At 43.0% G+C, this 14,755-nt stretch overlaps 8 protein-coding genes across 8 annotated transcripts; 3 read left to right on the plus strand and 5 right to left on the minus strand.

Moving 5' to 3' along the window:
• Positions 1-529: 529 nt before the first annotated feature.
• Positions 530-2,902, plus strand: FOA43_004591 (uncharacterized protein; the record flags this gene model as incomplete). The annotated part of the gene is made up of 1 exon (XM_038924821.1): positions 530-2,902. The coding sequence occupies one exon, from the start codon at positions 530-532 to the stop codon at positions 2,900-2,902; it is 2,373 nt and encodes a 790-aa protein (XP_038780749.1).
• Positions 2,903-4,112: 1,210 nt separating this feature from the next.
• On the plus strand, positions 4,113-5,235 carry FOA43_004592 (uncharacterized protein; the record flags this gene model as incomplete). Its single annotated transcript, XM_038924822.1, has 2 exons — positions 4,113-4,437; positions 4,532-5,235. The coding sequence occupies 2 exons, from the start codon at positions 4,113-4,115 to the stop codon at positions 5,233-5,235; spliced, it is 1,029 nt and encodes a 342-aa protein (XP_038780750.1).
• Positions 5,236-5,292: 57 nt separating this feature from the next.
• Positions 5,293-7,710, minus strand: FOA43_004593 (uncharacterized protein; the record flags this gene model as incomplete). Its single annotated transcript, XM_038924823.1, has 1 exon — positions 5,293-7,710. The coding sequence occupies one exon, from the start codon at positions 7,708-7,710 to the stop codon at positions 5,293-5,295; it is 2,418 nt and encodes an 805-aa protein (XP_038780751.1).
• Positions 7,711-7,877: 167 nt separating this feature from the next.
• On the minus strand, positions 7,878-10,730 carry FOA43_004594 (uncharacterized protein; the record flags this gene model as incomplete). Its single annotated transcript, XM_038924824.1, has 2 exons — positions 7,878-10,609; positions 10,679-10,730. The coding sequence occupies 2 exons, from the start codon at positions 10,728-10,730 to the stop codon at positions 7,878-7,880; spliced, it is 2,784 nt and encodes a 927-aa protein (XP_038780752.1).
• Positions 10,731-10,952: 222 nt separating this feature from the next.
• Positions 10,953-11,396, plus strand: RPB8 (DNA-directed RNA polymerases I, II, and III subunit RPABC3; the record flags this gene model as incomplete). Its single annotated transcript, XM_038924825.1, has 1 exon — positions 10,953-11,396. The coding sequence occupies one exon, from the start codon at positions 10,953-10,955 to the stop codon at positions 11,394-11,396; it is 444 nt and encodes a 147-aa protein (XP_038780753.1).
• Positions 11,397-11,427: 31 nt separating this feature from the next.
• Positions 11,428-12,594, minus strand: FOA43_004596 (uncharacterized protein; the record flags this gene model as incomplete). The annotated part of the gene is made up of 1 exon (XM_038924826.1): positions 11,428-12,594. The coding sequence occupies one exon, from the start codon at positions 12,592-12,594 to the stop codon at positions 11,428-11,430; it is 1,167 nt and encodes a 388-aa protein (XP_038780754.1).
• A 389-nt stretch (positions 12,595-12,983) lies between these two features.
• Positions 12,984-13,774, minus strand: FOA43_004597 (uncharacterized protein; the record flags this gene model as incomplete). Its single annotated transcript, XM_038924827.1, has 2 exons — positions 12,984-13,587; positions 13,770-13,774. The coding sequence occupies 2 exons, from the start codon at positions 13,772-13,774 to the stop codon at positions 12,984-12,986; spliced, it is 609 nt and encodes a 202-aa protein (XP_038780755.1).
• A 21-nt stretch (positions 13,775-13,795) lies between these two features.
• Positions 13,796-14,713, minus strand: FOA43_004598 (uncharacterized protein; the record flags this gene model as incomplete). The annotated part of the gene is made up of 1 exon (XM_038924828.1): positions 13,796-14,713. The coding sequence occupies one exon, from the start codon at positions 14,711-14,713 to the stop codon at positions 13,796-13,798; it is 918 nt and encodes a 305-aa protein (XP_038780756.1).
• Positions 14,714-14,755: the final 42 nt, after the last annotated feature.

Consider the following 14,755-nt stretch of genomic DNA (forward strand, 5'->3'; position numbering starts at 1 on the left):
CTTGGAAAGTTCTTTAGTTGCTCTATGGCTTTTTTGAGGCTCGCCTCGTAACCGTTTCGTACCACCGCAATTTGAAATATAATCGATTCTGCATCATTATCTTCTTTGGGAAGGAATCTGAAATTCGCTTTAGTTTTCCAATTTTTTTCGCTCCCCTTCATTTTTATTGACTTTTTATTTGTTGTTATTATTACGGAATTTCCCTCACTCAGAATCATTCATTCTGTTTTGATACCTCATAAAAACAAAAGCAGATTTTTTTCTTCTCAGTCTTTACTTGCTATATCTCCTTTTTTTGCTTTCTCTTGTTAATTGATCGCAACATCAGCAGTGGATAGATATAGTATCAACATCCGCAGAAGCATTAGTAGATATCAACATCTATTGCCTACACAATCTACTTTTGCAACCGCGTCAACTCAGCTTTAAGGCTTACATACCCAACACTCCACCGCCTAACAGTCTTTCGCTCTTTTAATCACGCTCTCCTTTGCATTGTTACCAACTGTTATTCTCTCTTTATTACAACATGAAATTTGCTTCTAAGCTTTCTTTCTTACTTGCATCTTTGCTACTCGTAACACCAGCTCTTGCCGATGTTAACAACAACGCTCATACCCAAGGATCTGCCGACGATGATTTGAAGAATGGAATCGACATTTCGCAATTAGAAAAGTTAGGTACTTCTACAGCAGTACAGACCATTCCTGGTTATCTGAATGGCTCTTCTTCTGACACCTCATCTCTGAACAGCTTCTTTTCTTCCATATCCAAGTCTTTGTATAGTGATTCAACTTCTATGACATCGGAATCTGGCGAGACCAGTTCGGTAGGTAGTAAGACAGACACTACTGAATATGCTTCGACCGACTCCCCGGACGCTTCCAGTACTGAAAATGCTTCAACGGACTTATCTGAGGCTGCCAGTACCGAGAATGTCTCAACCGACTCATCAGACGTTGCCAGTACTGAGAATGTCTCAACCGACTCATCAGACGCTGCCAGTACCGAGAATGTCTCAACCGACTCATCGGACGCTGCCAGCATCGAGAATGTCTCAACCGACTCCCCGGAAGCTTCCAGCACCGAGAATGTCTCAACCGACTCCCCGGAAGCTTCCAGCACCGAGAATGTCTCAACCGACTCCCCGGAAGCTTCCAGCACCGAGAATGTCTCAACGGACTCACCCGACGCTTCTAGTACGGATGCTTCAACAGAATCAATAGACTCTCAGACCTACAGTTCCGAGAACGCTGCCACTACTGTTGCATCTCCTTCTTCTGTCGCCTCTGATGCAATCACAACTAGTTTTCTTTCCGCATCGTCTACAAACACTCCTGACAACGCTGCAACCACAGTGGTAAGCGGCTTCTCACAGTCATCGGAAGTGCAATCTTCCGTCACCGTTAGTGATAATTCTCAATCGGGTAATGCTGCCACCACCACTTCTGGTGTCTCTACCATCACCACACCTACTACTCCAGAAACTATTGACGCATCTTCTGTTCCTTCTTCCTCAACTCCATACTATCCCGTCTCTTCCTCCGATTCTGAGTTGTCTTCTGAGAGTCCGATTTCATTGGGATTGGATACCTCTAGTTTATCTACTGATATTTCTAGCCCTATAACTTCTGCTGCTACATCCGCTCTTTCTATCTCTTCCGAGATATCCAGTGCTACCCCATCTGCAGAAACATCTATCTTGATACCAACAGCTTCATCAGTTTCAGAAACTGCAATCTCATCTGGCGTGACTCCAGTCTCTTCCAGCGTGACTCCAGGCTCTTCTAGCGTGACTCTAGGCTATTCTAGTGAACCTACCTCCACAGGTAACGCAGTTTCCACTGCCAGCTATAGTCCACAGGTTTCTCAAACAAAACCCACCAGGACCGCTTCTACGGCTTCTGGCATGAATACAGATACAATACAATCAGATTCCAAGCCTTCCACTACAATTACAAGTTCAACCACGGGCTGGCTTCCTGATGTAATTGTCACTCAGTCAGGTTCAGCTGCCCTTTCATTGACAAGTTCCATGGCCACCACTGCTCTTCCCAAGGCCATTGCTCCGGCAGCAACTAGTGCTGCCGTACCAGAAGATGATACCCTTATTACAATTGGTTTCAAGCAGAGTCTTAACTACGTATTTGTCGTGGAACATTCTATCTCATCTGCCCAGATTTTTGAATATCTTCCAAATGTGCTAGCTAATTCATTTGTAAACAGCACTGACATAATAGTGAAACAGCTTGTTCCATATACGTCTTCTCAGCTAGACTACATTATCACCGTCGCTGAAGTGTACTATAAGAAAGACTACATCGATGCTTTGCAGACAGCTATAACTGATTTATCATCAGAATTCTATCAGAACCCGTCAAGTACCCAGGACACTTTGGCCGGTCTCATTGACAGTAAGATCCCTATCGACAGCTTGTTGGAAGGATCCACATCACTCTGGATAGACGAGGACTCTGGTTCTTCAGATGGATCTATAGACAGCAATGTCACTCCGCAGAGTCTTGGATCCATGGACTTTTCATCCCAAGCTAACTCCTCTGTCGCAAAGATGAAGGTTAGCGGAGGTAGAGTTGCTGGAATTGTTGCAGGATCATCTGTTGGTGTGGCGACATGCCTAGGTGTTGTTGTGGCTCTTTTCAGACGTCACCGCAAGAACCGGAAATCCAATGATCCATTTGCAGACGATTACGCATACGGACCTGACTCATCGATTTCCGAGTCTTATCCGAAGGAGGATGGGGCCTCTTACTACACATATTCATCCTCCACAAGCGAGGGACCTATCAGATTGGGAGACTCGTCTGCTCAACACGAAATGCAACAGAAATATATGCCAAGGATATCTAATCCTATGAACGTGAAGAGTTCACTTGGTTGGTGAACTAAGTGAGTTTACCAACGTTTTGTTTGTCTGTTTCTCCTTCTATTTTTTTTATATTCAGCTGTGCGAATCGTTTAGATGTGCCACTGTACTGTCCATTTGTTCGCTTCGTTCGTTTCCGACACAAATATCTAAATGTTTTATTAGTATATTAGTAGATTATAACAGTAGTTTACAGTCTTCATCGAGTTGAAGAAGGTTTCGTTCAAATGTAAGGATGACCCTGGCGAAGTCATAAGAAGCTTGCTTTTTCAACGGCACTTGGCCATTGATGATGCCTTTATTCAATTCATCGACGTAGCTGTACCACTCTTTTTTGGGAAGTGAATCCAACCTGGTGAACTTGTTTCGTAGAGAGCTGATCTCCCTGAAATTTTCAACGTCCTCCAAATTCTTCACCTTGAATTCCTTTGCGATTCGAGGACTCATTTTTGAATTTTCAAATTGTAAAATGGAGTCGATTATATGGAACTCCTGGTTCATTCCATGGCGTCCTTTGGGAAAAGTAGATTCATCGACTATACAACAAGCGTTGTTGAGGAAATTGAGGGAATTGATTGCTCTTTGCATCAATTGTGAGTGACCAAGTGGAGTGATGGAATCGGCATGCTGTAGAAGCTTCTCGCGACGATAATTATAGTCATCGAGAAATCTGAACTTAATATAGCTAAGTAATTGTACTTTGAAGTATGATTCTCTATTAAAGAAGCCTACGAGTCTAACAAAGTTTCTATAGAGTGTTAAAATCTGGGACCTATTGTCCAATTGGGAGAAGTTGGGGTCATCCAATCGTATTCCTTTCGAGCCATAAATCCTTACGAGAGGTGATTCTTTATGTATAACGAGAACCACCTTGTGGACACCCGATACTTTTGACTCGTTGGAAAACAACAGTTTCACCCGGTCAAGAAGTGGCCTGGAGACGCGCATAACAGAACAGACAGAGGTGGAAAGTGTCAAAAAAAGTAGACTTGTTTCCAGAGTTTGCCAATCTCAACACATTAAAAAAAATAGACCCCCACCCCCCCCCCACCCCAATGCCCGAATAACGCCGTAGCATAACAAATAGAGTTGCTATCACCTGAGTTAATAATTAGAATGCGTAGATAATTGGAGTGCGTAATGAAATGAAATGCATTCCTTTTTATTTATTCATCATAATAGGATATTTCTCTTTCTTCCCAACAATTTTCCTTAATTTCTATTAACAATGTCTACTGCTGCTACTGCTTCTCTACCCAAAGTTGTGGATGGGAAAATTCAATCCCTTGCCATCACTTATACTACGGGCAAATCTCCTCTCAAAGTGCAAACTATTGAGTTCCCGGTGGCCTCTGCTGATAAGCTAGTCAAACCTACCGATGTCCTTGTTAAAACCAAGGCCTCTACTATCAACCCTGTTGACTGTATCTTGAGATCTCTTGCTCCTTCTTGGTACAAAGGATCTGTGGTCAAGGTGTTGGGAGGTGATTTCTCTGGTGTTGTTGTCGACGCCGGTTCCGAGTCTGGTAGTAAGGTCGGCGACAGAGTGTACGGTAATAACATAAATCCGCTGGGTCCCACGGGCGCCTGTTCCGAGTATTTAGTGGTTGATCCCAAGAAAATAATGCTTTTTTGGAAAGATTCCAGAGAATATGTCATTCAACCAGGCTGCATCTTTACCCGTTGTCGGCGGTACTGGGTACCAGATTCTCAAGAGTCACGACGTTGACTCTCTCAAGGGCTCTCACGTCTTGATTCTAGGTGGTGGTACTTCTGTTGGTAACTACAGTATTCAATTTGCTAAACACTACTTTGGTGCGAAGACTATTGTGGCTACCTGTAGTTCCAGATCGTTCGAAAGAGTCAGAAAATTCGGAGCTGATACCTTGGTTGACTACACCAAGGGTAAGACGCATGAACTCAATGGGATTTTGGAGTCTGTAAAAACTAATGGAAAGTTTGATATCGTTGTCGACTGTGTTAGAGATCCTATTATCTATGGAAGTTTGGATACAGTGCTCAAATATTCTAAGGAAGGTGGTGTTTACGCCCAGGTTTCCGGTTCGAAAAAAATGAACTACAAGGGGGTAAGTATTCTTGACCTGATTCCTCAATGGTTTTTCTTTTTTGAGACACTCAAGGAGAAGTTAGGTCTCTCCAATTTCAAATTTGTCGGCTTTATGGAGGGTTCAGACCCTAAATTTACTTCCGCCGTTGAACAGCTTTGGAAGAAATCCAAACTTATTGTTGACATTGACTCTACTCACGATTGGAAGACAGACTACGAAGCTGCCTTCGATAAGGTGGCTCTGTGCAAGGCCAAGGGTAAGGTCATTTTGGAATTCGATTGAAACCAATTTTCATTTTTTTTCATTTTTAAGTATATGTTAACCAATAATTACCCCTTTTTAGAGGACAACAAGAATCTTTTTGTTGTTTCTCATTAAATGCTGTATGAGTGTTTCACTGAACGGACAGCTTTTCGTAATGATGACCAACTCATCAATTTTACCTGAATCATTCTGTTCACTCAATGACTCCACATAATCCTCATAACTTTGCGTCTCATCCTCAGAGCAGTACTCCATAGAGCGGATCTTGACCCCTTTAGGGGGCTGTTCACTCAAAACAGCGCTCAAATCTGGCGTGAGTCCCTTTCCAGACACTATGTAACATTCGTCAACGTCCTCATCTCTAACCAATATGCTAAATATTTTAAGAGCCACTATCTGGTCCTCTGTAGATTCACCGGGACTGCACACTAGACTTACCGTAGTAATCTCAAAAGATTTAGGATTGAGAATCGTTTCGTTGGAGAGGATCGACTCCTCTTCCATAAAATCTTTGTTTGGAAGTGTCTTCGGCTGCCTTTTACGCTTCTGAATATCCTGTTCTTCCATTTCTCTGATACGACCAATGCCTTGATCGTTGTTGATGAACACTGCGCTATAATAGCTGACACCTTTAACGATTCTACCAAACTCGTCAAGAACACCGGGACGGTCCATGTAAAGCTTGCTACCAATGGTCAGAATAAGAAGATCGTTAGGAAGGAAATTCTGGTTGAGTAGAAGTGATTTAAGGTCATTTTCAGGAAGTGCAAATACAATCTCTGAAGAAAAGGGAACTCCGTTCAACTCACAGAAAATCTTCAGAATGCTTAAAATGGCATTGAGATACTGTCCGTCGAACTGGTCAAACTTGTCGTCCATCTCCTGCATCATTGATGCATGTAACAAGTCGGCCGTTCTCCCCGTAAGCTGTTTAATATTGACGGCATGCATGGGTATTTTTCCAGGCTTACAAAACCGGTCAACAAGAATCAAGTTGTTTGAAACACTCTCCAAACTGTCCACTGGAAGAATCAATTTGTCGAATCTTACTTTCTTGTACTTTTTAGTGAGAGTCTTGGTTGTATGTAGTTCCGGTAATGATGGCTCGGGAGACTCCGAAGGAGGGTTCTTCAGGTTATCGTTGCGCTTTTTTTCCAGCTCCTTCGATTGCTTTTCTTGGATCAACTTCTGGATCTCATTCCTGTAGGACTGCGGATAACAAAGTAATGTTAAGGGAGTTGTCAAGAAAGTAGAGACAAGAGCCATCAAAATAAACATGGCAAAGATCTTCTTGGAGACAATACCTGCCTTCAAACCTGTTTGTAGCACGACAATCTCCACGATACCTTTACAGGACATCAATATACCAACAGCCAAACTCTCTCTCCAGAATAAACCGTGGATTCTGGCCGCTAAAGAACCTCCAAGAATCTTACCAAACATGGCAATAGCTATAAGACCAATGATATAGGCCCAGTCAATACCCTTATCTAGCAAGGTAAGATCAGCATTCAAACCAGCAATACCGAAATAAATTGGACAGAAGATAATGTTAACGAGATCTTCAATCCTTTCAGTAAGTCGGATGACGTAGTGGTTATCACGAGGAACTATGGTACCGACCATAAACGCACCAAAGATAGGATGAACACCTATGATATCAGTAAAGAAAGCGGAGGCAAACGTCATCATAAGAATAATCAGCATGGCTAGGGGAGAAGGGCCGTTGAGATTATCGAGATCGTGCAGCACGGATCTCAATAACCAGGAAAGAAACCAACGAGCAGGGTAACAAATGAATAGTCCCCAACCGATGGTGACCAACACTATGTAACCCGTAGTTTCGGACTTGGAAGAGTTGGCTAGGGTGATAGAAAGGGCCAATAAGATCCAGCCTAGTAAATCGTTGGTGATACCGGCGGCCAAGACGATAACGCCAACACGATCTTTAACCAAACGAAGCTCTGTAAGGATTCTGACCAAAACAGGGAAAGCCGTGATACACATGGAGACACCTATGAAAACCATAAAGGTGGTAAACTTTATATCAGGAAGACCAGGCTCGAACTCTCGGTACTGTTTGAAAAGGGCGATAGAATAAGCACAACCCAAACCAAAGGGAACAGCCATGTTAAAAATACCAACAGTCAGAGCTTTAAGCAAATGCTTCTTGATGAACCTGATATCGACTTCGCATCCCACCATGAAAAGCAAAAGACAGATACCTAACGTGGACACCAAAGTGAGACCCTGCATAGAGTCAGTAGGGAACACAGTAGAGGTAAAATTGGGGATCTTACCCATCGCCGTGGGACCGAGGATGATACCAGCCAGAACCTCGGAAATGACACGAGGCTGCTGAATCTTAGACAACGGATAGTGGAGCAATTCTGCTGTCACTATGATAAGGATCAGCTGGAATATAAAGAGGGTATACGGAGCAGAGGAATCATAAACAAGAGGATTGGTACCTGCAAGGATACCAGATGACATCTAGAGAGAGAATAGAGAATGACTAAAACTAGATAAAAGAAAGATTAAGATGAGACGAGGCTTAAAAATGAAGATCCCCAATTGTGTTTATTGTTGTTGATTGCTTCGCGAGTGTTTCATAGATCAAAAAGATAAGCGAGAAAAAAAATCCATTCATTGGTAACCATTCAATTATATTTACCCTCAAAGGCGTTCTCTAGCCAACTATAGAGCTTGTCGAACACTATAGTGCGGGCATTATTGTAGACAATATTATGGTTTGAATCGGGGAAAATCTGAATGTCGTAGTTCTCCACCTCTGCCAAATCAAACTTATCCAAGAGCTGGAGAGTATTTTGGAAATGAACATTATCGTCACCGGTTCCATGCATAATGAGGAACCGTTGTACTTTCTGAAAGTTTTTGATGTTGCTAATCTGAGATGTAGTATCGTAATTCTTGTTATTCTTCGGTAGTCCCATATACCTCTCTGTATAGATCGAGTCATAGAGCATCCAGTTAGTCACCGGTGCCACAGCCATTCCATATTTGAACGTGTCTCCATGATCATACTCCAAAGTCTTCAAAGTGGTGAAACCTCCGTAGGACCACCCCCAGATGGCCGTTTTATTCTCGTCAATGTATCCTCTTTCATTGATAAATTTGCGAGTCACCTCTGTGATATCTCGTGGCTCCCAATAACCTATATTGTCTCTGGCATACGATTTAAACTCCCAATCTCTTGCTCCCGTACCTCTTGGATCGATGTACAAAACCACCGCATTCAATGAAGACGCCACCACTTCTTCAAATCCAAATGAAAAACTGCTACTGAGTTTCTGCAACCCTGGCCCTCCATAAACGCTCACCAAAACTGGGTATTTATTCTTACTATCAAAATTGGCAGGTCTTACCTCCACAAATTCAATAGTCACATTATCTTCCATCTTCAGAGTTTGATAGAGCTTCGAGGGAACATCATAGTAGCCCAGAGTATCGTACAATGCCTGCGAGAAGTGAGTGTTTTTGTCTCGGTTCTTATTTTTCCGATATTCAGCATCACTCATAAACCTCTTGACATCGACAAATCGCTGCCAGGGGACATCTGGCCCCTTGTACTCCAACATACAGTACTTACCGTTCGCAGAGAATTTGGCACCGTAAGATTCGATCATGCTGGTGTTGGTTAGAGCTACCAATCTATTTTCATTGAGAGACCATTGGTAAACAAATCGTTGAATGGCAGATCCAGCAGTACCAATGAAGTAAAGAGTCTGATCGTCTTGATTGTAACCAATAACACTGGTCATCACTTCCCAATCAGATTTGGAATCACCCGATATAGCAGCAGGTTCTTGAGATTCTGCATTGTCAAAGTATGCCAATCGATTGTGCTTACCAACAACGGTCATATCCACGTATCCCCTACCATCAGGAAGAACAAACATCTTACTTTCCGAGCCTGAACCATAATACCAGCCGCCGAAAGAGCTGGTATCGACGGATCTGACTACTTTACTTTCATCTGTTTCCACATTATAAAGTCTAAAATCGATACTTCTGCTTGTGCGATCTGTTTCCTTAATTAGCAACTCGTTTCCAGTGATCCATGCTATATCATATACGATAAAATCATCTCCTAGTTTACTATCTTTATGATTGACATTCTGAGTAACCCCCTGCTCTATGTTGTACACGGAAACAGCAACTCTCGGGTTTTTAGAGCCGGTCTTAGGATACTTTAGAGGTTCCACAATTGGATACTGGTAATCTTTGAAGAACTCTAGATTATAATCTTCAACCTCAGTGTCGTTAAAGGTGATGTATGCAAGCTTTGATTCGTCCGGAGTCCAATATATGGCATTTCCAGCACCCAAAACTTCCTCCTCATACACCCAGTCAGGCCTACCGTTGAAAACATCGACAGAACCATCTTGCGTGATAGAAAGTACTGATTCTGCAGCAATATCTCGAATATAGAGATCGTTGTTGTAGACAAAAGAGACATAATTCATCTTCGGAGAAGCCATTGCAAACGATAACTTCGGCACGTCTCCATTTTCGAGTTTATAAATTGGCTCAAGTTGCATCGAAGATAAATCTAGAAGCCAGTATTTGGCTAGGGTGGAATGTCTAAAGAGAGGCTGGGCGTCTGACATCACCAAAGCTTTATTTAACTGGATATTCAACTTCACCAACTTTACACTAACATCGTCTCCATCATAATCAGGTTCTCTAGTATCAAATAACTTCTTTTCGTAACCAGCATCTGCTGCTTTCTTCAAGAGCCAGATACTACCAGCGCGATGAATGTAATAACCTTCATCTAAAGAGCTGCTCTCTTCAACCTCAATAAATTCTGCATTGTAAGTAGAAGAGTAAAACAAACCCATCAGTTCCTCCTTCAAGGTAAGATTTTTCTTGCTTGGAGTAGAAACATCGTCAAAAATTGGTGCTAGTGAAACCAGATCAGAGCTATCACTATAACCGGAAGGATTGGCAGACCGAACACCACCACCAGCATCAGAATTCCTACCCAGAATAACCAACGCCATAACAGTGACAACCATTATGATCGCTCCAGTACCAACAATAAGATATCGGGGCCTGTCGGAGTTCACAAACTTAATGACCCTTTCTCTCCGGGTCTCTTTATGAAGAATAATATCATCACTATCATTGGGTATTGCAGTATGACGACCACGACGAGAGACATTGGGATAGTAATTGACATCGCTATTAGTCTGTTCTTCGTCGAACCGGTCATCATTTCCCATCTCACCTTGATTTATACTTTGGTCCTGTAGCTCTATGTCATCTATATATGGATTGGAAGAATGATCAGATTCGTCGGAGATATCAGACAAATCCAAGGGTCCTGAACGAGCCGACACATCAAATGACTTCACCATTCCCTCAGCTATACCGAAACTCACAAAAAGACACTCAGAGGATGAAGCAAAATACTTTCAAACATCAATTGCCTCACATTGACCCAAAAGGGAAGGACCCCCCCCCTCAATGGCTCTGACAGGAGACATATCAGATACGTGGCGAAGTTGATGGCTATCAGTTTTATTCATGTGGCGGTGCAACAACTTTTCATGGCCTTGTGAAAATTGAAAAATTTAAAGTCTTCAAAATTAGAGAGAAAAAAAACAGTCAATCAATCAAGCTTTGAGTTTAAGTTTATCCCTTTTGCTTTTGTCGGATTGCGTTTTCTCTCTTCAGCTTGTGTTTGCATCAACAAGAACTTTCTCATTATGTCCTCTACACTCTTTGATGATATATTTAACGTCGAGTCGGTCGACCCAGGTAGATACACTAAAGTGTGTCGTATTGTGGCCACTTCTACTACTTCTCCAGATACCAAGATAACGATAGACGTCAACACAGAGCTCTTTCCAGTATCGAAATCAGATACTTTGACTATTACTCTAGCCAAATCTTTGAATGTCGACGATTCTGCAGAATCGGAAATGTTTACTGCCAACGGTTCGTGGAGACCTCCGAAACCAAATCAGAGATCTCTTACGGATGATTATGATTATGTGATGTATGGCACTGTATACAAGTTTGAAGAAGGCTCGAACGATAAAATCTCTGTATACTGTTCATGCGGTGGGTTGTTGATGTGTCTAGAGGGAAATTACAGAACGTTGTCAAGTTTAAAGCAGGAAAATTTATATGTTCTCATGAGACACTGAGTGTATCATTGTATAATAGGTAATAGAAGTGTTAAGTGGAAGGTTGAATCGCCGATATGGGAGTTTCGCTAGCCTCGATGAAGATGGATGAGTCGGATGATGAGTCGGAGGAGGAGTCCGAAGCCAAGTTTGAAAGGGAATTCGAGGGTGAATCTAGAGAAGATGCTTTAGGTACAGTTGACTTAACAGCATCTAAATCGATTCCTTCTCGGAGATCCCATTCACTAAGGCCAATTCCTCCGCCAAGTTTCTTATAGTTCTTCAATACAATCTGCCGTTTCTTCTCTGCTATCTTTATAAAATCATCCCAGAACTCGTCTTGATTGTACTCAAAATTAACATCTCCACCGTAGTTAACAGCCAACTGCTCAGGCTCAATAAACTCGTTGAAAGGAGTGTCAAAGTTACACTTCTTTTTGGTGTAAGGATCGACAAACGGCCAACAGATTTTAAGAAATCCCCATATGAGCCATGGAATGTTGATAAAAAGTGCTCTACCCAACCTCTCCGGATAATGATACTGCAATATATGCAACACCTGCTTTCCCTCAGAAACAGATGGGACTCTGGGCTCAGAAGTACATGCTTCTGGATACTTCTTGAAGTCCACACAGAGTGCAAGTTTATCCTGACCCTGTGGCATCATATCTATACTTTTCTCAAGAAGGAAGAACATTCCCTGGATTTGCCGGAATGAAGAGTCAGTATTCTGACGGCCCGTATACATAACTAAACATGGTCTACCATCGTCATCGTAACCGTACACTCGAATCTTTCCCGTTTCTTCTTCCATAGAGATCTTATCCTCGGTGAGAATCTCGAACTCTCCTCCTGCAATGCCGAATTCTCTTCTCCAGCCAATTGACTTGGTTAGCCTTTTTATCGCATCATCCGTCTTCCAGTTACATGCTCTTAAATATCGCAGTAAGCACTGCCGAGAAAGCCATGCTTTTTCGAACTCGTTGAGAGGCCTGAGTTTCTCTTTAGCCGACCCTTTCTCAGTGACTGGGAACAATTTGGTCTTCATAAAATGATCGAGCACCAAATCGTATTTAGCCTGCTGCTCCTTGTTGTGTATATCCTCGAGCTTAGGAGCATTGGCTAGCAAATGATCCGAAGGATGTGCTATTGGTTTGGTAGAGATCTCGCGATCGGAGTCTGTAACCCAGACTTTTTCGACTGGCTTTCTACTAAACATGGGGAGTGTAGATACGTTGATTTAGAAAAGAAATGCTTTCAAGGGGACGATAAAAAGAAGGACAAGAAAGAACGCTTAGCCAAGAACACAAGGGGAACAACGAGAAAGAGGGAGCATTGAGATATAAAATTTCGATCTCGAAATTTGGATCGCTTCGCTTCGGCGGTCAGGTCCCCTGGGCCCCCTGGGCTTACTGGGCCCCCCTGGTCTTACTGGGCTTGCTGGGCTTATTGGTCTCCCTGCCGGAGATAAAGGGAGCCCGCACCGAGGCATATTCAGGACCGAGCACAATACGCTGAAGAACCGAACAATACGCTGAAAAACCGAACAATACCGGAAGCCGGGATTTATCGAGTTGAATATATGAATTTATTTCTTATACAGCTAAGCTACTTGAAGCTTGCAAATAAATAGTCGACTGCCTGTTCTACTGGTTTATCGAAGGCGTACGGAAGTAACGGAACCACAGCCAATCCACATCCTACCGGGCCTATGGCACGTAATCTGGGGTATTTACTCCCTTTGAAAATACCTGCGGAATATTTCACTACCAAATGTATAGTAAAAGAAGGTAGTAACATGGAAGCCACGGATTGGAAGAGTGCTCGCTTAACGCCAACCCACTTCCAGTCAAGGCCATGGTATCGCGAGGCTGCATCCTGGTTCGCTGGTGGTGTAGGATCCCATGGCCTAAGTCCTGGATAGTAGGAGCCTTTCTGTCTCAGCCGGGCCCTCCAGGTCTCGTAGCCGACATCACCGAGTACATAAGACCACGAAATTCCATAACCCAATCGAACAAGATTTGGATGAGCAACACGACGAAACGATTCACCTATATCTGAAGTGTAAGCCACGTATCTGTGAGCAGCCAGGAAGATTTGTCTGAATCGATTGGCATAGGCAGAGTATCTGAGAGCCGTATCCGTCGAGGTGGAATCCTTGTCAGGGTACTCAGATTCTATGATTTGCTCGTCTGTATGAGAGGGCATCTTTCTTATGGTGGCAAAGAAACGATAGGAAAAAGGACAAGCCGGGAAAGGGACAGCAAGTGTTATAGCAATGCTATCGCAGAGGTGCATCGGTATATGAAGCAATCTAGCCGGTAGAATCTCCACCACGCAATCTTCACCGCGCCTACTAATACGCTACCGCGCCTTCACTACTATCTTAGTTACCGCATAAATCATTACAAATTTCTAGCCTACGACCATGCCTTTAGCACTCCGAAACTCACATTCACAATCACCCCAGACATTATAGCCATCCGTGTCCGCTTGTTGAATATTCCTCCAGCCTCCATAGCCAGGAGAAAGAGTGCAAAGACTCCCAAAAAAAAACCCACGCTCACTCCTATGAACAACTCTCTGTGGACATTAGTTTCCCGCGTAATGTAACCACCAGGTCCTGCTGTAGATGCAGCATCTCCTGCTCCAGTACCGTCGGAACCCCTGGTAGATCCTACTGCCCCAGTAGATGCCCCGGTAGCTGTCCCGGTTGAGCCTGTTTCGCGAGAACCGCCACCGCTGGGAATCCGTAGATTCGCAGGAAACTCATCGATCTCATTATTAACAGTGCTATCGATCCATCTATCTTCTAGATCTCTCAAGCCGTCCTCAGTCTGACCTGAAGTATCTACCCCGTGTATCTGCTGGAACTGCTGCCGTAAATCTATTATGTCCTGCTGAGAAAAGCCCTGCGATAAGAACCGCTCAAACCCCCTAGGCGCCTCTGTAGTGGATTTCTCTGGCTGTCTTTCCAATTCTTCTTCTTTGGCCAACTCATCACCACTTAGTTCATCTCCTACAAGACAATGCACATAAATCTTGGTCACAGAATCGTCTGCTGTATTGTAATACTTCAATTCCTTTTCAAAATCAGTATGGTTCAGGAGAACCCCTCCGTTATGTATCAATTTCAACCTCTTATTCGATAATTCCGGATCCTGTCGTCTAATTTCTTGCCGTATATATCTCGTTGATACATTTTTCAACCGTATAGTATTACCATCTATAGGAATCACTATATCATGATTGTTTCCCACAAATCGAACCACAAATTCATATTTATCACTTTGTTTACCATCAGTATCAGATTTATATATCGGAAGAATGCCTGACATAGTCAATAAAAACAAACAAACAAATAATCAGAAAGGCGCAAC

The sequence above is a fragment of the Brettanomyces nanus genome, chromosome 4 (genome assembly GCF_011074865.1).
Source record: "Brettanomyces nanus chromosome 4, complete sequence".
Lineage (NCBI taxonomy): Eukaryota > Fungi > Ascomycota > Pichiomycetes > Pichiales > Pichiaceae > Brettanomyces > Brettanomyces nanus.